This window comes from Cimex lectularius, unplaced genomic scaffold (genome assembly GCF_000648675.2).
Source record: "Cimex lectularius strain Harlan isolate CLEC.00 unplaced genomic scaffold, Clec_2.1 scaffold165, whole genome shotgun sequence".
NCBI lineage: Eukaryota > Metazoa > Arthropoda > Insecta > Hemiptera > Cimicidae > Cimex > Cimex lectularius.
In genome coordinates, this window is record NW_019392863.1 from 1,018,392 (window position 1) to 1,043,292 (window position 24,901).

General features: G+C 33.7%; 1 protein-coding gene across 1 annotated transcript; it reads left to right on the forward strand.

Annotated features, from left to right (window-relative positions):
* The first annotated feature begins 3,909 nt into the window (after positions 1-3,909).
* On the forward strand, positions 3,910-24,362 carry LOC106666225 (general transcription factor IIH subunit 1). Its single transcript, XM_014393266.2, has 12 exons — positions 3,910-4,016; positions 15,971-16,152; positions 16,219-16,420; positions 16,500-16,656; positions 16,739-16,982; positions 17,849-17,996; positions 18,186-18,357; positions 18,424-18,513; positions 18,588-18,825; positions 18,902-19,077; positions 23,762-23,907; positions 23,972-24,362. The coding sequence occupies exons 2-11, from the start codon at positions 15,999-16,001 to the stop codon at positions 23,897-23,899; spliced, it is 1,719 nt and encodes a 572-aa protein (XP_014248752.1). The 5' UTR covers positions 3,910-4,016; positions 15,971-15,998; the 3' UTR covers positions 23,900-23,907; positions 23,972-24,362.
* Positions 24,363-24,901: the final 539 nt, after the last annotated feature.

The window sequence follows — 24,901 nt, forward strand, 5'->3', positions numbered from 1 at the left end:
TCTATAAAGTACTGCATACAGTAAAACAGCCGTATTTCCTACAAAAATCAGAACAGGGGGCCTAAATATAGATATTCTCATTTAGGGTGACATTCCTACATGCTCTCTATATAGAACCTATGAATGACACCCTTCAATTATTAAATTAAAAATCATTTTTGATCACATGATTAAAGATAGGCCATGCGGGTTGACACCCGGACACTTACTTTTGGCCAACACTCGCATATGTATCCAGCATGTAGAAAAAGGTTGTTCGATTATCCCACTTAACATGTTCCAACTTCACCAGCATTTGCATTTCCACTTCACCAGTACATTGGCATACAGCACCAGGGCATTGGCCACCGCATTGGTGATGTGGTTCTCTTTTATAAGAAATGTATCCACCAGGCTGAGACAGCAGTTGCCACCACCACGACATATTTCAGCATGGCCCTAAATAGTGACATTCATTGGATCCATATAGACAGTATGTAGGAATACCACCTGATATGAGAATTGCTTAAGCACAGCAGTGCCTATTCAGATTTTTAAAGGAAACAGGGCTGTTTTACTATATAGTACTTTATAGAAACATATCTCTCATGTTTTTGTGTGTATATTGAGACTGAATGTATTTATTACCGTGAATGTGTGAAAGGGATATTGAATACTCCATCACCCTAACTTAGAGAACAGTTAATTAAGGTTTTTAGTTGAGATAAAAAAGTCAATGGCACGAGCGGGATTCGAACTCATGATCTTTGGCTTGATATGCCGCTGCTCTACCACTTGAGCTATCGTGACCTCGATCCACTCGGACACCAACTTCCCATCTTGACTTTTTATCTCAACTAAAAACCTTAATTAATTGTATGATATTAATTGGTCAAGCGGACCATGAAACTAGTGAATTTAATAATTTTAAAATGAAGTATCCTTCACTAAAGCTGGTAGAGCAGCGGCGTATCAAGCCAAAGATCGTGGGTTCGAATCCCACTCGTGCCATTGACTTTTTTATCTCAACTAAAAACCTTAATTAATTGTATGATATTAATTGGTCAAGCAGACCACGAAACTAGTGAATTTAGAGAACAGTATTTACATAGGAAAGAGAGTGAAAATTAAGAGTGAATGGGTGTGGATCTAGAAACTGATTGTGTTTGGGGTTGAAATGACCTAACTGTTCATAGGCCCTGGAGTCCAACTTTGGTAGCTGGATAGATAAGTTCATTGTCTGACCCTGGACTGCCAACAACCAAGGTGGGTGATTCTTGAGACCTGCTAATAATTTATTATAAATTGAACAAAAGCTGGAATTACTAGCGAGATGTGTGAAGTGATAGGCTCAATTCTATACATGTGTATGTATGTATACATGTGTGCAGATTGAGCTTATATAAACAATAATAAGTAAAATTATTATTTACTAACATGTTCACATAATCCAATTTTTTGGGATGCCAAGTTTAAAAAATTGGCAAAATATGTTTATGTACCTTATGTACCTCTGATCGTCCTGTTCTGTCATGTCGATTTTGTCTGCCAGATGAGCTTCAATATTTTTCTATCATCAGGGACTGGAATATGATGATTAGAGATCATCAAACTACAGTTTGTATGTTTGCTATTGGAATTACTTATTTATTACAACAATAAGATTGATTTTTTTAAACTAGTAGCTTAAATCTAATGACAAGTTATTTAAAACAAATATTTGTTTTTTCAATTATGAAAAATTTCACTAACAATAAAAAAATCTTAAGAAGAGACATTAAAGATGAACACATGAAAACGTTTATGCACCTTAATGAAAACTTATTCACAATGAACAACCCTGCCTCTAGGAGGATGGCATTGTCATCCAGAAATCAAAAACCTATGCCAATGAGATCCCTGGTTTGAGGGATGTATTTCTCAATAATTTCTTGACATAGCAGACTGCAGTGAGGTTGCCTTAAGCAATATGGAGTCCTGTTTGTCTTCCAGTGTAAATCTCGATAAATAGTTAATTCAGATGATTATATGGATTTGTAGAGAACTGAGAAGATTGCTTTGTTATCACAGTCTTGAATCAGGTTTTGATCAGATGAAAGAAAAAATTTGCAATTGAAAACAATTTATGAAATTAAAATACAATGCAAAAATAATACAGGTTTTGAAAAAGCAGTCAAAACCTTTTTTACTTTTATATAATAAAGAAATTTATTTGAAATATTTTCCAACACAATCTAAACATCTTTGGCAACTTATAACTTTGTAATAAGTGCTTTTATTCTGCTGACAAAAAATTTTATTTCGACTCACAATAGAGTCTTGGAAGGCACTTTCATCTTCACCGCATTCTCTAAAAATTTTATCCTTCCACAAGTGATCAAAATGGCTAAAAAAGTTTTCACAGGGTTAGCATTGCACCATGTGGCCTGGCATTAATTGAATTATTGTGAAGAAGATTCCGATTTGCCCCCTTACCCCTTTACCAATGCTAGACAAATCCCATTTTTACATGTAATTTGTCAATTTCTTGGCAATATTTCTCTGCTGTGATAGTTTCACCATAATTCAGGAAATTATAGTGAACAACCCTAGCAGCACACCTCCAAACAGTCACCATAACATTTTTTGGGTATAGATTTGGTTTCGGGAAGTGTTTTGGCACCTCATCCTTGTCTGGCCACTGTACCTGTTATCATACAGAATTCATTTCTCACTGCACATGATGATTCGATCAAGAAATTGGTCATTTTAGTGGCACAACAGAAGAAACATGCAAATTTCAAAGTGTCGATTACATTGGGCTTCAGTTAGTTCATGTGGTACACATTTGCTGAGTTTTTTAATTTATCACTTTGCTTCAGATGGTGAACAACGGTTAAGTGGTCAATACTAAGCTCTTCACCAATTTTCCATATTGCCTTATGTGAATTTTCTTCAATCAACATTATGAGTTGGTCATCATTCACAATGGAAGGCCTACCGCGACCTTTCTTGTCTTTGAGATCGAAATCTTCAAGACGAAATCTCTAAATCGCTTCACTCTGCATTCGTTAATGCTTCCCTTCCCCCAAACTGTATTGATGTTATGCCCTTTTTGGGCCGCACTTCGCCTAAATTTAGATTTGTACAAATAAATTTGACAAAAATCAAGTTTGAACATATTTAATTTCTCAGGTCCTCGCTCTTATAAAATTCAACATAAACTAAAATTCTGTAGAAACAATAACATTGAAAAGTATTTATTATAATGCATAAATTAAATTTGAGGATTTAGCTTTATTTACATGATGAGCACCTGCGTAAATAAAACAAATTTTCAAAACCTGCATTAATTTTCACCTACCTAATAAAAATATCTTAGATTGCAATTGTTGAAAGTTTAAATTTCCCGCCAGTTTATCAAGAAAGCCAACTTTATCCCTTTTTGTTTAACAGCAAGTTCCTAGGAGTTAATTTTGTTTTATTAACAATAATTTAAATAATTAATTTAAATTTATTTTAAATAACTAAGTTAAAATTTTAGTAATATTTATTAGATGGTTTAATTTAATTTTTTTTAGAAAAATAAATGATGATGTTGAAGTATAACATTTTTTACTTTATAAGTTTTTTTTATATTGACATTAGTGTTTTATTGTTTTATTTTGATCTAATTCATGCGTGTTTCTTTTTGGAAATCGAGCCAAATCGAATTACGTGTCTGTGTGTATACAGTGGTATGGTATAGAAGATGAATAATGATTTATCTTTCACACGTACCAAAAGTTGGGTTTTTCGTGAAGAAATAAAATTCACAAATGTTAAGAAATCCTTTTAATTGGGCTTAAACGGCCAGAAGGGTTGTTTTAATTTGTAAACTTCTGAAGCAAAGAGATTGGAAGGGGCGCCGTGTCTGTCGACCTCTTTGTATCGAAGGAGGTCCTGCCTGGGTTTCAGTTCGCCAGACTTGACCGTCATGAAATCACACGCCGATCATGGTCCAAGAATCGCCGTCACGGCCGAACATCGTCTCCGTAGAAATCAGGGGCAAACCATAGGTAAATAGAGATTTATTACGATCTAATAACGGGGAAACGACCCCACAATCTCTTCCCAACTTGGATATTTTGAAACCGGACCGAAATTGGCCCCCGCCTCGTCGGAAAATCGTTTTAAACGGAACGGCCGTTTTGCACTCCTCGCCGGCCTCTCTGGCCGACCGTAATGGCGGATCGTCTCTATCCCACCTCTACCCAAACGCAAAAACATGCCGGTTTTTCATACTAGTCTATCCTTTCTCCTTTAAATTGTCTTCATATTTTAATAAGACATGATAAATATCCTTACCAATCAGAAAATAACAAAAAAATAGTTAAAACAATATTTAAACATTGCATAATTTTATATCATAACCTTACTTTTATATCATAATTTCTATCCTTAATTACTAGAACTTATACCAAACGAATTTGCAAATTAAGAATATATATATTTTTTCTATTTTAACAATAGACCTAATGAAAACTAAACATTGAATTAAATCTATTTCTTAATACGAAGATTGATTAACAATATCAAATTATGTGCCATTTAACATGAATATTCGCGAAGTTGGAGACGTCCTAGAGGCGGGCGTTGTTCAACAAGACCGTCCTTAACGCAACGTGCGTCGATATAAAAATAGGAAAACAGACACAAAATTAAGTTAACAATTTTTTAATGTGTTGATGGACTAGATGAGCCTAAATAAGCGAGCATTAACAGGAAGTAAGTAACTAATTCCGGCTTTTTATCCGTCTGATGTGGCACTAAATCGTATTTCCCACGAGTGTTCAACAAACGTGTGAAGGCTCACACTATTGGAAAGAGAATTTATTAACAGTTAATAGTGTAACAGTTAATCTATCAAAAGGTGTAATATATTGTTGGAATATGCACATTTGTATTTTGGACATTAACGCATTTTAAAAGTAAGTTGACGCTTTGATAAATTTATACTTATTATAGTGGGTTTTCTTCCAGGTGAGATAATAGTCAAGTTGATTCTCTCACACCCTTATAAACATTTCATACTGCTAAGGATGGTTAGTACAAAGTAACATTATTGGAGCTAAACACATTTTAAACTAAATAGAGGCTTGCAAAATTCATATTGTAAATGTGTGGGTTAGTAAGAAGAGGATTTTTTGATCATATTCACACTGCTTGAAACATAAACTTCTAGGGCATTAACAATTTTCATTTGAAACATAGTCTTTTAGTTGTAGAATCACCTGTGTCCTTTCTGTCTATTAAAGTAAAACCTCAGCGATCAGGCATATCCAAATAACTAAGTTTCCTTAATTGGGCATAAACAATTTTAATTTGGAACTTGAATGAGACGTATTATTGTAATTGGATCATTTTTCTCGAAAACATAATAAGTAAGTTGATTCTTACACACCTTTATTACAGTTTATTCTATTTGAATATCCAATATCCTGGTTCGAGTTACATTTCTTGGGCATAAACTTAATAGAGGCTCTTTATTTTCATACGTATTGTAAATGAGTGGGTTTTCAGCCATTTATTTCTAAGCTGAGAGGCCTCTCAGTCACTTAAGTTTCCTTAATTGAGCATAACAGTTTTGATTTGGAACGTGAACGAGTCGTGTATATTTAATCTGGTTGTAATAGGATCGTTTTTTTCAATGGCAAAATAATAGGTAAGTTGATTCTCGCACACCCTCATAACAGTTTATACTGTTCAAATATCTGATATCCTTATTCGAGTTTAAATTCTTAACATAAACGCATTTTAAAAGTAAGTTGAGGCTTTGATCAGTTTATACTTATTGTAAATAAGTGGGTTTTCTCCCAGAGGAAATAATAGGCAAGTTGATACTCTCACACCCTTATATAAACAATTCATACTATTAAGGGATGGTTAATATATCCATAATATTTTTTCGAGATAATATTGTTGGACATAAACACATTTTATGCTAAATAAAGGCTTGTATGAATTCATACTGTAAATGTGTGGGTTAGTAGAAGTGGATTATTTTGTTATATTCATATGCTTGAAAGATAAACTTCTAGAGCATTAACAATTTTAATTTGGAACATAGTCTTTAGATATTTCATATGGATGTAATAAGGCTTATCCCACACAAATTAATAGCCAAGTGAATTTTTTTATAGTCACATTGTTTGAAAGATAAAACTTTTAATAAATTAACTTATAAACAGTTTTTACTGTTTGCACATGTGACAGCCTTGTTCAAGTATATTCTTTGACATTTTTAGCTAAACAGGAGCTGGTATAAATTATGTAATTGGATGGGTTAGTGGCCAAGTGGATTTTTGAAATATTCACACTGCTTGAAAGATAAAACTTTTACCAGGGAGACCTCTTCAGACTATTGAATTAATAAAACAGTCTTGTCCAAACTTTTTTCTTTCTTTTTAATTGGGTATAAACAATTTTAATTTAAAACTAAAATGTGTCTCATTTATTGAATCAGGTTGTAATTGTGTTGTTTTTCTTTAAAAAATGAGAGGTAAGTTGATCCTACACGTGTGTATGTTGTACTGTCCCACAAGCAGATATCCTTGTTGTTAATATTCTTAGATAAAACACACATTTTAAATGTGTAAACATAGAAGCCTTTATAAATTGATGCTTCCTGTAAATCAGTGTTTTCCTCCAGGAAAAAATAATGGGTAAGTTGATCCTTTGGCCACACCTTAATAAATAGTAAGCACCGTTTGAATATCCAACAGCCTTGTTCAAGTTAAAATTCTTAGATGTAAACACATTTTAAGCTAAATAGAGGCTAGTATAAATTCAAACTGTAAATGGATGGGTTAGTAGGCAAGTGGATTTTTGTAAATGTTCACATTGCTTGAAAGATAAAACTTTAAACTAGGAAGGCTTCCCTGAACCATTAGATAAATAAAAACAGTCTTGTCCAAACCTAATTCTTAATTGGGCCTAAACTTTTTAAATTTGAGACTAAAAGTGACTCGTATATTTAATCTGGTAGTAATGTGTAATTTTTCTCCAAAGAAAAATAGCTAGTTGTGATCCTTATTACTGTTCGAATATCAGGCATCCTTTTTGTGTTAATCTGGACATAAAACACATATAAAACCTAATCGAGGCTTTAATAATTTTATACTTATTGTAAATAGGTTTTCTTCCAAGGGAAATTATAAGCAGGTTGATCCTTCGTACATGGTCACACCCTGACAAAAGTTTGTACTGTTTGAATATCCAACATCTTTGTTCAAGTTATTAAACTTTAGGCATAAACACATTTTTAGCTGAATAGGGGCTAGTATGAATTCATACTGTAAATGGATGGGTTAGTAGGCAAGGATTTTTGTAAATGTTCATACTGCTTTGAAAGATAAAACTTTTAACCAGGAAAGCATCTTGGGACTATTAGATTAATAAAATAGTATTGATGTAGTTTATCGACCAGCTATTTCAATGCTCTCAGTTATGACCACAAACCCGATAACTGAGAGCATAAAATAGTATTGTCCAAGCTATTTTTTTTTTTTTTTTCTTATTTAGGCATAAACAATTTTAATTGAAACTAAAATGTTTCCTGTATATTTAATATGTTTGTGTTGTTAAACAGTTTATACTGTTTGAATATTCGACATTTTATTAATTTATACTTACTGTAAATAAAAAATAATATGCGTGATTGTTCATGAAATGTTCATACTTCTTGAAAGATAAACTTCTTACCTGAGAGTCCTGCTTTGATTTTTTTCCTTCCTCCTTTGCGTAAGCAATTAGCTCAAAGAAAGATTATTAGGTTAAAACAGTCGTATTCAAACTACTTATTTCTTAATTGGGCATAAACAATTTAATTTGAAACTAAAATTAGTCTTACATACTTAATCTGGCTGTAATTGTGTAATTTTCCTCTGATTTAATGAATTTGATTTTTTTTTTATTTAGTTTTTGCCACACCTAAAAAATTTCATCAGATTTAGGTCAGACATATTCTATTTCACTACGTTATTTTTGTTTATAATTTAGTTTAGTAGTTTAGTTTACAAATTTTGAAGATATCTAAAAACGGCACATTGCGTTTAAAAGGAAATAGTTCACTACTCTACTTAGTCATATATACAGTCCTTCAGGCCTAAAGATTTACTGGAGCACATATCTCATGTGACCAAAATTCAAAAGTATTGTCTTAGTTGTGTTTTTTAGATTTTTTAAAAAAAATTTATGATAGTACCAAAGCTATAAATAGTCCTTTGTCATTTTCAAACTGTTTTTTTCCCCCACATTAAACATGTAGGCAATGGGGTTAAATCTTCAACTAATGATCTAGTGCATTGTAGATATAAAATACATTTGCATTTTGATTTACAATTTTTAATAGTAGGTTGACATTAAGTTTAATCATTTGTCTCAAGTGTTTTTCCTTCCTTGTTTTTTAAGCCATGATCAAGGTAAAATTGAACTAATCCTACTATTTTTTCTTAAATTGTTTACATTTTACATTAACTAGTTTATGAAAGATAAGTTTTCCTATTTTGAATTTTAGATTAATTGACTACTTTTCTACTCACAGACACTCTGGATCACCGTATGGTATGCTTTTTCATCAAGGCCATACTGTGATCCAGAGTATTGTGGTAAGTCTTTCATTTACTCGTGTATGGTCATCGTGATCCACATAATCTAGGTAGCAGAACAACATATCTAACTTAATCTTATTATAACAAACTGATACATTATACTTATTCTTTAAATTTTATTTATAATTATACTTATAATTATTCTTTAAATTTTCGATAAGTGAGAAATATCTTTTTTTTTATTAGTTCATAAAATAGCTACATTAACTTTGAGTCAGTTAACACAAGAGTCAGACAATAAACAAATTTTTCTCATATACATGTAGATAATTCTTTAGCATGGATTTAAAAATAATAATATAGTAATCATGGGTTTTAGTATCTTATAATATTGACAGTTAGGATTAAAAATGTTCAACATAAACAACTAATTTCCTTTCCTCCCCCCCATGTCCTACCGACCTGAGAATTTTAAACCTTTATTTTCTTTTTAACTGTCACGGATGCAATATTTTATTTTCAGCAAAATAAGAAAATTATTATTCTAAAGCATCTAGAGATCACTCAAACCAAGCGACAATGCATTATGCACTTACATCATTTATTTTAAATTGGATTTGGTACCTGAGACAAATTTAAATTAATATCAACGGAATATAAATCATCATCAATCTCTCTCCTTCTCTCTCTCTCTCTCTCTCTCTCTCTCTCTCTCTCTCTCTCTCTTTCTCTCTCTTCTCTTCTCTCCCCATCTCCCTCTCTCCTTTCTTTCTTTCTTTCTTTCTTTCTTTCTATCTATCTTTCTTTCTTTTCTTCCCTCCTCATAATCTGTATATCTGTTAACCTAACCTACGTATTTACTTATTTATAATTGAAATTCTGTTGTAAATCTCGTTTAGGATTTATCAGTGATTAATGTATTCATTCTTTATTTTTTTATTTATTTTTTTTCTATGAATTATTTTAATTGGCCTTGCATGGTTTATTTTATTTATACTTTTTACTCTGTGGATTGGAATATATATTGTCCCTCTACTCTCTCTGAGGTCATGTGAGTTGTCAATCGATCAAAACATGATTGATCATAATGGAGCCCCTCTTGAAATTTAAATTATTTTTATTACCTGAGCTATTTTCAGATTTAATCAAACGACGGCACACTTCGTTCGATACATTTCGGATTTAAGATCCAAGTTAAAGAAGCAATATAAAGTTAAATAACTTTTGACTGTTCCCAGTCATAAACATCAAGATTTGGATTTTAAAACTCTGTCATTGTTTTCTAAAGTGCCTAGTTATAAATATTATATATTTCGTTTATTTTTACATTATACCCACGTTCGGAGCCGCGTATGATGTAGTTTGTTAAATTATCGCTATTTAATCATCCCGCCCTGCCCTCTCTTTCCATGGTTGGCTGTGCTGCAAGTTTGGCAAAGTGGCGTTGAAAATAGCTGACGACCAAACTTTCAAAACTCCAATTAATCAGATTTTACAAGTTTGGAGAAAACATCGTCATAAGGCCTGGTTTAAACACTGAGACAAGGTTTTTATCTATCGGCCACTTCAAATATCATTTTTCCTGCCCCCCCCCTCTAGTTGTATAAAGATAGTCAAGATTGCCCTGAATAGTTTTATCTGGCATGGTTTGGATTCGTAACACTTTAATTACAAGTTGTCATTCTGCACGACATAAAAAAAATATCCATTTCACCATTGAAGTTCTGATATTCAGCGAAGAAAACGAATACACTAGTTTCTGCATGCGCCAGTTCTCGCTTTTTGCCTTGAACCCTTCCCCCTCGGTGATAAAAAGCTTCACGAAATAACTTAATTTATGTTTGAATTCAGTCATCAACATTGTTATATGTCAAGCTTGTTGATCATATTGGGATATTGCTTTTCAATTCTTGTTTCTGCTCTTATTTCATAAAGAAGAAAAATGTCTTAAGATTTTGAATATATTAATCTATCTCTTTCCTGTCCATATTTTCATGGATATTCCCAATTATCATATTCCTCATGCATGAGGAAAAACATGTTGAAAAAAATCAGCTTCCAGTTTAAACACGTTTGTAAAACTACCACAACCGCCAAACCGAAGATCATCAACCAAGATGGACGTAGTTCAGTTGATATGTGTACAATTCGATTTGGCTCACGGTATTTCTTCAAGGGTATGAAATTCATTTAATCATCTTTAATGTTGCACTTAACTTGAATACAACCTCGTTATTCGCTCATTACAAGTCTGGACAATTTATAATAAACGTGTCGAAAAACATCAGGCGCCTGTATAGTTTCAAATATTTCTATAATTTATTCGAAGTGCATAAAAACCACTTGCGTACACATACGGTTCAAAGGCAGGTAAATGAATCGATGAAAACCCCCTCTAAACTTGTCCCTGAGCTTTCCATTTAAATTAAAGTTCTGAGCCGCGCCCTAAATGCTAAAACGATGACAATCGTTTGGAAGAAATAAATAAATAGTAATTTTTGTTGGCTTACTAACTTTTTAGCCTGTTTTTGTTTTAAAAATGCCGTCCGACTTGTAAGTGTAGGTGTTTCTTTGCTCGAATAATTTATGGGGTTTTTTATTGCTGATCCATCCAATGTTATTTATGATAATTAAACGTCTAATAATACAACATTTTAACTGTTCTGTTGTCATTGAATGGCCTGAATGTTACGGTCAGCGGTTTTTTCAGGTCTGCAAGGTCAGGGCAGGGCGGCCTCCCATGGCCAAGAACTTGAGAAAAGAGATGCGCAGCTTTTCCCAGCATTTTTTAATAAAAAAATCGTATACTTTTCTTCCAAATATCCTTCACGTATACTAAAACCCCGTGTTGTAATAAACCGTGACAACGGAGCCGTTCTACAATTAATGTTTTTTATATATTTATTGACTTGTTTCTTTAAGTCGTACCTTTTGATTGTATACTGTCTAAGCATGGCTTTATTAAATAAAGATACAAGTTGTTCAGTTAACTATACTGCCCAAAGAAAAGAAACTGATAGTATCGTCGGTTTTCCCTTAAAAAGAAAAGGATAAGTTGTAAAGATTTTACGATTGTCTTTCAATTATACGAACTGTTTGCAGTAAGCCACTTTTAAGATAAAACTTTGTTCAGTTATTGACCAATTAATGATTACGACATTATTACCCTTTTTGTTTCAACTCTCTTTCAACAGAAAGTTTTAATTGTGCATTTTATAATATTATCGTTTTTACACTGTTACTAATTTATCTTTATTCGGTTGGATAATTAATCTCGGGTTTGTCTTTCTCCGTCGGATCGACAAACTTTAAAGCACAAGGTTTTAGCACCACTTTAAGTACAAAGTATGTTCAGAATAGATAAAAGAAGTAAGGATTTTTTAAAACCAAACCACGAAAGTTATGTTTATTATTTGAGTCTGTACTTCATTTCAAAGGCAAGTTCAAGGAACCTTATGAGGAAAATTGTATTCGTTTGTTTTTCGCGAATGGCAAGTCAAAGAAAATATTTGCCGACGCTAAACGAGCAACTAGAACAATCTCAAAGTTTTCCATTTGTTGTAAGATATAACAAGTCAAAGAAAAAATTTGCCTACGCTAAGCGACGAGAACGTTAAGATTCATCTCAAATTTATCTGTTCGTTGTGACAAGTCAAAGAAAAAAAAATTCCCACGCAAGGCTAGCAAGATTAATCTCCAAGTTGTCAATTTCTTGTATAGCAAGTCAATGAAAGAACTTGCCGACGCTAAGCGAGAAAGTTAAGATTTATTCCCTATTTTTCGTGGTCCGCTTGACCAATTAATATCATTCAATTAATTAAGGTTTTTAAGTTCTCATCTCGGGCACTAACTTCCCATCTCAACCCCACCTTTTGAATTTTCCTCCTTTTTTCGAATCCCGCTCGTGACACTTTTTTATCTCAATTTAAAAACTTTAAAATTGAGTAACTTGTCTGTTAATTGTATAGCAAGTCAAAGAAAAAATTTCCGATTCAAGGCAATAAATTATCTCCAAATTGTATATTGTTGTCTTATTTCTTATATGGAAAATCAATGAAAGCATTTGCCCCCTCGAAGCGAGCAAAAGTAAGTCACCTCAAAGTTTTTATTTGTTGTATGTCAAGTCAAAGAATTTTCCTATGCTAAACGAACAAAATACATTGTCTTTCACTTTTTCTAAATGACAAGTCTAAGCAGGTATTTTTCTATCCGAAGCGTAAGTTAGATTCATCGCCGAATCCTATTAGTCAATGGCAAGTGTATCTAAGAATGAATTTATCCCGAACTAGAAAGTTTAAACCGTCTTTGAGTCACGACATTGTGAATGGCAAATCAAAGTATAAATTAGCCGACGCTAAGCGAGAAAGCTCTCGCACCCCTCCGAATCGAGCATTTTTCAGATAATTAATTTGTCTATTCAAATCAAAAAAGTTTTTATTGTTCAGTTTGATTAAAAAGACCTAATAACTTGATTGGCTAAAGGTCTTTGACCCTCTGCTACCTGCTGTAGGGTCAAGTGTACCCCCGGGCTTTGTTCCTTTATCTTTATTAAAATTTGCCCAATAAAAAATACCCTTTCTCAAATACCGTTACTTTGCCCAAACCCTTGTAAGCAGAAATGTTACTCTCATAAGCAAACAAACTTTCCTCGTGCACGTTTCTCGGCGATTTCATTGAGGTATTATTTTAATTTTTTAACTCTTTGAAGCCAATTTAAGTTTTCTTAGTGTATATACTTTTCTTTTGGTATTTGAGTGGAATAAACATATGTATTCGACCGGTAAAGGGGGGCAGATAGGAGTAAGTGGGTTACTCCTGGTTGTCCTGACAACATCACAGCAATCAACCTGTTTGCTTTTATCGGAAGACGCACTCCCCTTCTTGAAAGAAACAAAGAAAAAACCCAAGGCCGTTTATCTTTTATTTTCATATATTTCACGTAACTTTATTCCTTCACCTATAATTATTACTGTGAGGGGGATTTTTTTTCTCTTCTTCGTTTCTCGCCTTATAAACAGTATCTAATTTTACAGATCCAATCAAGCGATTTCCACAATTGATTTCATGCATATCCCACGACCCACAGATCGAATATCCCCCCTCCTAGTTCTACTATAGAAAATACACAACGTCAAAATTGCAATGTAGACAACTCCTATTTAGATTCTTTCTATTTGATCATTGCTTTGACGGTCTTGAAAATAATAAAAAGGATTTTTTTTCTTCTTAACCCTTCATTGATGAGATAATTGAAAATATTGAACTCTGTGACTATTTAAAAAAGTATATATTCCTTTTTTCTTCCCTCTTTTACTAGGTTACCTTCACTAGACACTCAGCAACCCTGGTCAGGTAGCTGAATTATATAAGTGCCACTTGGCACACATATTTACATGTGCGTATACAAAATCAATCTGATTTTCTCGCAGCCTGCCGGCAATCCCTCTTTTGTGTAATTTACAATAAAATACCCCCATATTACCCGAAGCTATTAAGGCCCTCCTCAGTCGACAAAAGTGGATATACACGATTTTCTGACTCGAGACGACGAATACAGTTTCCCCAGATCTCCCACCCACAATGTCTATCACTGGATGCTCCCCAGAAGTCACTGATGTACAATGTTCAACCTGATTAGTCAGGATACCAATCAAGAAAAGTCTAACTCACTGTACCCAGAGAGACTCAATCCTCTTGAACCAAGTCCATTGAGAACACAGACCCTGACTCGGAATCTTTGGTTCCTCAGGCAGGCCTGGGTGAACTGAGGTAACTTCCCTCTAAGACCTATGTTACAACATTTCATCTCCACATACCATAAGCCCATAAGGGTAGGTAAATTATACCTTGTGTTTTAATAATTTAAATATTTGTTGGTTAATGGTAGACAATTTTTTTAATAATAATAAATAAAAACATTATTTATTAACACATTTGGGAATTTACACCCATCATCAGAAATCTTGTATAGTAATAGAATAATAATTTACTTTATCCAGATTGGATTTGAAAAGATATGACTTTATATCTGTAACTAATCAATTTGGACATAAAGATTAGAAATATGGGACACTGCTAAACCATCCAGCATTCAAAGAATATGGTTCTTTTAATCCACAGTCCTCAGAACCTTTTTCAATGCTCTCTTCTACTTTTCCAAAACTAACCTTTACCATGACCTACAAATCCTTACATCCCAATCCATTAGCCAGTGTCCAGCATTACTCGGTCAAACGACTGAGGTGGAGATGCCTCTAAGACTTCCATGTACATACTACCGGTTGTACGTAGCTATTCAGAAAGCTGGTAGAGCAACTTTGGTCATAAGTGACACTGCGAAATGATAAACAGTTTAGGCGTTGACATGGCGCTCATCACTGTACGGTAAAGGTTCCGGGTTCGAATCCAGCGGCCCTGCATTCAAACCTGACATAATTACAAATGGACTCCTCCCCCCCCCCAAAAAAAAAAAACCAAAAAAAACCAGACACCCGAGGGTTGATATGACCTCTGCTGTTACCCAGTAAAAAATAAATAATATACGCATATAATAAATTGTCTTCCATTGGTAATTTTAATTAAGCCATTAAGAGGGATTTTTGTTGAGGTCTGTAGAGAGGAATTTGTAATTGGGTCATCTTCAATCATCTTGGTCTGCTTGCAGGGTCTAAAAAGAAAAACCGTTTACATTAATCTTTTTGTGAGATTTCTCCGTGTGGTCTGACGGGTGATGAGCCTGTAATTTGGTCGATCAGACCCATTTTGGCATTTTGCCAACCTCTTCCAGACCCAGACGCAACACTGAAGGTGGCAAAATGACGAAATCCATCTGGCAGACCAACTCAGTGAGGATTGGTAGACCAAAATGATCAGTAATGACCAAATTATACATCTTTTTTATTGCTTTATAAGTATTACAAACCTGGGAGGGGGGAAGAATCTCGAATAAATAGTGCCTTGGGAGAATATTACACTTTTTCTCATGTAAAAATTATCTGAATCCCTTTACAAAGCACATGCATAAAATAAGCAAAAAGTAAAGTAATTTCTGTCATACAGGGAGGCTTCAAAGCACTTTATTGTACATTTTTCATGCCATTATTAATTAAAAAGCTGTGGGCTCTGCCTGGATTTGAACCCAGCATCATCAGTGTGGCAAATACAAATCAGGCACCCTAATCACTGCTATTTCGGTCCATACACAAAAGATAAATATATTCTTAATTATTTGAATTTTTTTTGTTAATTACTCCTACGTATTGTCCTCAATGATTACACCTTAAAGAAATATTTGAGTTTCTGTGATAATCAGTTGATCCCCTTAAAATGAGAGGTCAATAAATATATTTTTCTGATATAAAAATGTATTTTATGTTTTATTCTTTTCACAGTAAAGAAATTGTTGAAATTTTCTGTTATAGGTTCGGCTGTTAGGAGATTGGACCCGGGATGACTAGTAAGTCAGAAGACGTTCTGCTTCAAGTGTCCCAGGTGAAGTACAAAAAGGGAGATGGGACCCTCTACCTAATGAGCGAGCGTCTCGCCTGGATATTAGATCATAAAGACACTGTTTCAGTCAGTCACAGATATGCTGACATTAAATGTAACTTTTTTTTTTTTTTTTTTCAATAACAGGCAGTATGTTGAATTTGTTTTGTGTTTCTTCTAGTGCAGAAAATTTCCCCAGAAGGGAAGCCCAAAATCCAATTACAGGTGGTTCTTCATGATAACACAACATCCACCTTTCAGTTTGTCTCTCGTCAGGGAACAAGTGCAGCGATTAAAGAAAGGGACAAGGTTAAAGACCTCCTTGTCAATCTGCTTCCCAAGTTCAAACGAAAAGTCAATAAGGAGTTAGAAGAGAAGAACAGGTACATTTTTTCCTTCTTCTTTTCTTTCTTTTTCAATGGCGTGTGTCAGATGTGCTAAAAAACGTTTTTCAATGTTAAGACTGATGATGGAGAACCCAGGTCTTCTCCAGTTGTACAAAGATCTCGTAATGACTGAAGTTGTTACATCAGAAGAGTTTTGGGCAAGGCATGCTACTTCATATCTTAATAAAGACGATTACGCTAAACAGCAAGTCGGTGTTTCTGGTGCCTTTCTTGTAAGTTTTGAAAATTATCTTTGTCTTTGTAGGTTTTTTGATTCCTGTTTACTTACGCGTCACGTCTTTTTTCTGTGTGCAGGCAGATATCAAACCACAAACAGATGGCTGTAATGGTCTGAAATACAATCTTACCCCCGATGTCATGGAAGCTGTTTTTCGTACTTACCCAGCCGTAAGGCAGAAGCACAGGGAAGCCGTACCTCACCGTATGACCGAATCTCAGTTTTGGACCAAGTTCTTCCAGTCACATTATTTCCACAGAGATAGGATAAATGCCGGCACTAAAGATCTTTTTACAGATTGTGCAAAAATTGATGATCAAGGTAATTTCACCCACCACCTATTACAACAAAAAAAATCATAATTTACAATTAATTAATCTTTATAAAAGGTATTGGTTGAGATAAAAAGTCAGTGTCATGAGTGGGATTTGAACCCACTATCTTCAGCTAAATACGCCGCTGCTCTGCCACTTGAGTTATCGTGGCTTCGATCCGCTCGGACACGAACTTCCCATCTCAACCTCACCTCTTGAATTTTCCCTCTTTTTTACCATTTTTCAAATGTTATGTTATCTATTTGATTCTCGGTGACAAATGAAATGGCCACGGGGAGCTTTTGTGAAGATATACTTCAGTTTAATTATTAAATCCATTACAGTTTGTGTACTCAACCTCACCTTTTGAATTTTTTTTTTTTTCATTTTTCAGATGTGTAATCTATCTAGTGGGATCCCGCTTATGACATTGACTTTTTTTATCTCAACCATACCTTTCATAACGATTAATTAATTGAAAAAAGTTAATTGGTTAATTAGACCACAAACTGTAATGGATTTAATAATTAAACTGAAGTATATCTTCACAAAAGCTCTCCGTGGCCGTTTCATTTGTCACCGAGAATCAAATAGATAACATAACATTTGAAAAATGGTAAAAAAGAGGGAAAATTCAAGAGGTGAGGTTGAGATGGGAAATTCATGTCCGAGCGGATCGAAGCCACGATAACTCAAGTGGCAGAGCAGCGGCGTATTTAGCTGAAGATAGTGGGTTCAAATCCCACTCATGACACTGACTTTTTATCTCAACCAATACCTTTTATAAAGATTAATTATTTGAAAAAAGTTAATTGGTCAATCGGACCATGAACTGTAATGGATTTAATAATCTACAATTTTATTATTTTTTAGTCATGTCAAAAGCAATGGTGGAAGGTGTTGAAGACCCCCTAGTAGACATTGGATCGTTTGAGGATGCTAACATTGACGAATGTTACGGAAATTCAAATGATGTGAAAGGGCAAACACAAAATATAGTTCACCAAAGTATGATCAAAAGGTAATTTATTTCTCAAGAAATAAAGAACTTAAAAAAGTCATTTAATAATGATGAAACTAGTACTTGATAGGAATTGCCGGATGACTTGTTCTGATATGAAAATCACGTCTGAATTTATTTCTTATTAGTGTTTTAAAACAAAGAACTTAACAACAAAGTATTTAAATTTACTTTTTTCTTTCTATGTAGGTTTAATCAACATTCAATAATGGTGCTTAAAGCTTGCCAGAATAATCCAACTGTGAATACTGCTCAAAATGCTTCTCCTCTTAAGACAGGAAATGGTACGGCTGTGATGAACGGAGAGAAATCCCCTCCCTCCAAAATGAGAAATCAGGTGGAAGAAGTCAGCACAAAAAAAGTATTTATTGTGTATTACAATTATTTTCATTTAGTTTTGGTTATTAATTATTTATTTCAAATTTAGAGGCGGATTCAGGAAAAGATAATGTATGAAGATTTAGAAGGCAATGATGACCAATCTAAAACTACCTTTATTAAACTTAAAATGGCTCATGTGGGTTGATTTTTTAAAGGATATTTTCAATAAATTGAAATTGAAACAAAAAAGATGTAAAAATGGCATTTCAGGTAGGTGGATATTTTCAAGGGCCGTCTGCGGCAGAGGAGTCGTCGATACAACCGGTTACTGAGGCCGAGCTCCCCCTTTTGGCCCAGGCTGTGAATCGAGTTAAGGAAGAAGTTGCAATGTTTCCCCTCCATTCTGTGAACCACTCTCTTGTTCCTCCGGCGACAGCTGTCGCTGCACTTGGAGAGTTGACTCCAGGGGGCGCTCTTATGAAGAGTCACCACAATGATTCGCTTGCGCGTAAGTTTCACATTTTTTAAATTAACCTTGAGGCTGTGATTTTTCATCACAATCATTCGATCACAATTACTTTTAGAACTGGTGAGCGATAATCTAGCTAAGGAAGTCCGAGGACTCTACTGTTCAATATGTGAGCTTTTAAGACATTTCTGGGCATGCTTTCCACCGACAACACCAGAACTTCAAACAAAAACTGAACATCTCCATCAGGCCTTGCGGAGGTTTCACAATGTCAAGCTGAAACCTTTTGAAGTGAGTAACACTCGGTTATTTTTAATTACATACTAATTAAAATTATTAGCAAGAATTACATTTATTATCTCAATATTTAGCATTTATACTAACATCAATTTTCTTTTATTCAATCATTTGAGATTTGAACCTGTCAAAATAAAAATGCTGCTGTGATCTACACAACACTACAAGAGTGATGAAACTTTCACTTGATAGGAATTGCCGTATGAGTAAAAGTGATATAAAATAGTGTTCTGACTTGTAGGTGCAAAATTATTACAGCATAATCATGAATCATGATGATAGAAAAATGAGATTTAACTAATATCTTCTTCAGAACCAATCCCCCCAACATTCAATAAACATGTTGTTCTAAGTGTGCTCTAGTTGGGAACATTAAACAATTGTTTTGTAAAGCCTTTACTTTTTGATCGTACAGGCTTAAGGAAACTTTGGGGCAAAGCTAGTAAAACTAAACTACACTCAACTTTCAATATAGTCTAATATGATGAAGTCAGCTCTAACAGTACAAACTACTTATTGAAATAATATATATCCATGGATGTGACCAGAGAATTTGTTTGATTTATCAAAGTTCAAATAATTGAGAGTTTACTGTATAATAAAATGGGATCTCCTTGTGGACTGCAGTGGGTGTTCACTGTACCTGCCACACCAGCTGTCTTGCATTCTATTCCTGACCACTCCCTTGTAATTTTTCTTTCTTTACTTGTACTTCATTTGTAATTCTTCTTTACCTGAGAATAATTTGAAAAAGGTTTTAAATGGTTTGGCCTCTTGTCCGCAATACCCAATTGGTAGTCAGGCATAGCCCTCTTATATTACATTAATTATTAAGGCTAAACTACACGGTTAAATAATAAAAAGTTACTGTAATGAAATTGGCTACTAGATTTTTTAATTGTGCCTGCAATAGTAATGAAACTTTCACTTGATAGGAATTGTCTTATGAGTAAAATTGATATGAAATAGTGTTTTGACTTGTTGACTCAAATACATTTTTAATTAATCATGATCTACAATGTCACGTCTGAAAATTTAAAAAAGAGTAGCTTCTATAATACCAAACATTTAACATCTTAAGAAAGAAAAAAGGTTTATTTATACTAAGAAAAAAGAAAACGTACAGATAAACATAACAAGAATAAATAAATTGTAAACCATACATCTATTGTCAGGCTGTCCATCTGCTGGAAAAAAAGATAGACCCCCAACATCTTAAGCCGACTTGTACAATAAACAATGTTGTTCTAAGTGCGCTCTAGTTGGGAACAGTAAATAATTGTTGTGTAAAGCCTTTCTTGTTTGATCATTAAGGCTTAAGGAAACTTTTGAACAAAAAGCTAATAAATGTAACTTAATTAACTACTAATTATTTAGAGATCGTGAGGTGCGGTCTAGTGTGATATAGGTTTAGAAAAACATCTTCTTTATCATGCCTTTCGCACCTTTCGATCTTTATGATCTCTGAAACATTGGCACGATAAAGAAAATGTTTTTCTAAACCTACATCACACTAGACCGCATCTCACAAACTCTAAATAATCATTAATTAACGATCACTAAATACTACACACTTAATTAACTACCTAAAATTGGCCACTAGATATTTTTACTGTGCTTGCAAGAATAATGAAACTTTCACTTGATAAAAATTGCCATATAAGTTACAGTGATACCAAATGGTGTTCTGACTTGTTAGCACAAATGCATTATCCTTTAATCTATTATTTAAGAATTATACCAATCCTTCTGTCCTCTACTTGTTGCTGTCTGGTACAATAAAACAATTCATTATAATGGAATTTTAGTTGGGAACAGTAAACAATGGTTGTGTAAAACGTTTACTGTTCAATCATTAAGGTTTAAGAAAAAATTGACAAAACTCTGGAAAAGTTAAGTAATAAACGAAGGTTTTCTGAACTTAAAAATGATATCAAATAGTGAACTTACATGATAGCACAAATGCATTAACGTTAATAGTCATGATACATGCTGGAATGCATATAAATATATACATAAACTTGTAGGCACAAAATGCTTTTCACAAAATAATTGTTGTTTAAAGCCTTTTTTGTTTGATCATTAAGGCTTAAGGAAACTTTTGGAAGAAAAAAAACACAGTTAATTTAACAAAATTGGCTACTAGATATTTTTTATGTGCTTGCAAGAATGATGAAACTTTCACTTGATAGGAATTGCCGTATGAGTAAAAGTGATATGAAATAGTGTTCTGACTTGTAGGCATAAAATGACACAGCATGATCATGATCCATTAGGAAAAATTAGTTAACAACAGATATCTCCAATACCAAACCCCCCCCACATCTTAAGCCGACTTGTACAATAATTGGTATTGTTCTAAGTACGCTCTAGTTGGGAACAGTAAATAATTGTTGTGTAAAGCCTTTCTTGTTTGATCATTAAGGCTTAAGGAAACTTTTGGAAGAAAAAAAACACAGTTAATTTAACAAAATTGGCTACTAGATATTTTTTATGTGCTTGCAAGAATGATGAAACTTTCACTTGATAGGAATTGCCGTATGAGTAAAAGTGATATGAAATAGTGTTCTGACTTGTAGGCACAAAATGGCACAGCATGATCATGATCCATACTAATATTTGGACAAATTAGTTAACAGATTTATCATCTCCAATACCAATCACCCCAACATCTTAAGCCGACTTGTACAATAAACAATGTTGTTCTAAGTGCGCTCTAGTTGGGAACAGTAAATAATTGTTGTGTAAAGCCTTATTGTTTGATCATTAAGGCTTAAGGAAACTTTTGAACAAACAAAAAAAAGTTTAATTTAACAAAATTGGCTTCTAGATTGCAAGAATGATGAAACTTTCACTTGATAGGAATTGCCGTATGAGTAAAAGTGATATGAAATAGTGTTCTGACTTGTAGGCATAAAATGACACAACATGATCATGAACCATGCTAATGTAAGCGGACGACGGCGCAGTGGCCGAATTATCTCTCTATATTCGCTTGCTTTTTCTCTGAACGACAAGAGATTAGTCGGCGTAAGCGCGTCGCTACTTATTCTTGTGTAGGGGAAGGTAAGGTTCCAGAATTCAATAAACCAGAGAGTATATTCAGTAACATTTATTGTACTCAATTCCTTCTTTTAACGGTACACAAACCACAGAATCTTCATTAATCTACAAGTCAGCCACAACTCTAAATCTGGGATGAGTCTATCAACAAAGGGATTTACCCCAAATAATGCTCGCCACGATCAGTGTCCACAGCATCTTTTCTCTTGACCGCTGACTTGGCTCGATTGATCGCAATGGCTGATCCTCGCTGGCTCTGGCTGGCTGAGTCCTCTTGTTGAATCCCAGACGGAGTGTGGCTGCTTCTTTCCCGGTCCTTGGTCTTGATTGCCTAGGGGGCGAGTCACTGGTTTTGACTGCCTGGAGTGAGTTTTTGATTTTGACTGACTTGATTTCCCAGTCATCCCTTTTATACCGGGTCTCTCCCGGAGTAGGGGTGGAAAGGAAACTCAAAAGTCGGGGAAGTTCCCACGCCGCGGGTGGGCCGGCGAAGACCGGTGTCGAGCACAGGGTTGATGCGACCCTGATTTACGATGTACCCCGTGGCTACGGATTTTTGACCATGTGACAACTCTTCAGCTTTAAATAACTAGACGATAGATATTTATTTGATCGGTTGTCCAGCTATTGCTATTTTATGTTCCCCAGGTTCGTGGGAAACAAGACGTGGGTCAAGCCTGGGTCTGCCACACACTTCGACGTTCTTATCTATCTGTCTACCTGGGTAACCATTTCCAAGCTACGTTTGACAGATTTGAGGGGGACATCACGTCGTTCCCGTCTGGGTGGTCACCCTTTCAGAGTTGCAACCTTTGTCCCCTTTCATCGTTTACCCTATTTTGTTCTTATTTTAACAACTAAAACTTATCGCCAAGACGGGGACCGGCTTACACTAATATTAGGACAAATTAGTTAACAGATTTATCTCAAATACCAGTCCCCCCCAATATCTCAGCCGATTGTACAATAATTGGTATAGTTCTAAGTGCGCTCTAGTTGGGAACAGTAAATAATTGTTGTGTAAAGCCTTATTGTTTGATCATTAAGGCTTAAGGAAACTTTTGAACAAACAAAAAAAAGTTTAATTTAACAAAATTGGCTTCTAGATATTTTTATTGTGCTTGCAAGAGTGATGAAACTTTCACTTGATAGGAATTGCCGTATGAGTAAAAGTGATATGAAATAGTGTTCTGACTTGTAGGCACAAAATGACACAGCATGATCATGATCCATACTAATATTTGGACAAATTAGTTAACAGATTTATCATCTCCAATACCAATCACCCCAACATCTTAAGCCGACTTGCACAATAAACAATGTTGTTCTAAGTGCGCTCTAGTTGGGAACAGTAAATAATTGTTGTGTAAAGCCTTTCTTGTTTGATCATTAAGGCTTAAGGAAACTTTTGAACAAACGAAAAAAAGTTTAATTCAACAAAATTGGCTTCTAGATATTTTTATTGTGCTTGCAAGAGTGATGAAACTTTCACTTAATTGTTATGTAAAACCTGTACTTTTTTCTGCAGTTAAGTTTGTTGTGCAAAAGTATTTTAATGAATTTATAGACTTATAGATGAATTAATTTAATTATTTTTAATTTTACCATGTTTCAGAATAAGGTGATGATAGAATTTTCCCCATTGACACAGCAGTTGACAAATCATTTAAATCAACTCCTAGAGACAGCCTACAATAAATACGATATATGGCAGTCCAGGAGGAAACAATTGCCCAACATTGGTCTTAGGTAACACTATTGGTAAGTTATTTGCAAGCATATCTTCAAATTGGACAAAAATTTAATCAAAAACGTTTTGTTGTAGGTGAAACGATTTGTATACTGATACAAAATTTAGTTAAAAATACCAAATAAGTTAAGCTAACTACCTTGAAGTCAGTCAAATTTGACAGGAGACCACTTCAGTCCTTATTTTCAAAATGGTAGTCGTTCATCCTCATTAGGGGCTTCCCTTTTGATTTGCTGTCTTTGTTGTCTAGTCTTTTAAAAATAAAATATTCTATTGAATTCCATATATTGTAAAATCCAAAAGAAAGGCACTGATTGTACTTTTTATATATATTTGTTTTGTTTTTGCAGTTAAACATCATTGAGCTTTTTTTTTACTTGACATGTTTTGTAATCATTTAATACAAAAATTTCAAAGTAACAAAATGTTGTAGTCTTTTAAAAGATAAATGTATTTGTAATGTATATTTATAATAATATGCGAAGACACGTCTTTTTTCATCTATGTCATACTTATAATCCTGATAGATTTCATTTTTAAATTTTTTACAACGATGTATATTTATAATAATATTGATGAAAACATGTAATTTTTTATGATAGTTACAAAAACTGTTGTGAAAATTATAACATTTTACTTTCTTAAACAAGTCTAAAATGTTCTCTTTGTTTTGCTATTTATTTTGAATGTAAATTGTTTTTATTTAATTTTACAGAGAAAAAATTTACTATTTTGTACATTTTATATTGAACTAAAAATTTAAAATAAATTTTAAAAAATATAGCCATGTAAAACACTTGAATTATTAAGTGCCTCGCAGTTAGTTACGTATCCTGGAGGAGTAAATGAAAATTGTTTAAAGATGTGGACAAAAATATTTAAAAAGGGTACCTGTTTAAAAAGGGTTTTCCCTTAGTTAATTTCTAATTTATATGTGTAAATTTAGACTATTTAAATAAAAACAGAATCAATATTATATTTTAAGAAGTTAGATTATTATGTATA

What these genes read in the sequence shown, in the direction of transcription:
- LOC106666225 (XM_014393266.2), top strand. Translation starts at nt 15,999, where the DNA reads ATGACTAGTAAGTCAGAAGACGTTCTGCTTCAAGTGTCCCAGGTGAAG. An exon ending in GTGTTTCTGGTGCCTTTCTT is followed by an intron (nt 16,657 to 16,738) that starts GTAAGTTTTGAA and finishes TTCTGTGTGCAG; the next exon opens with GCAGATATCAAACCACAAAC. An exon ending in CCACAATGATTCGCTTGCGC is followed by an intron (nt 18,826 to 18,901) that starts GTAAGTTTCACA and finishes AATTACTTTTAG; the next exon opens with AACTGGTGAGCGATAATCTA.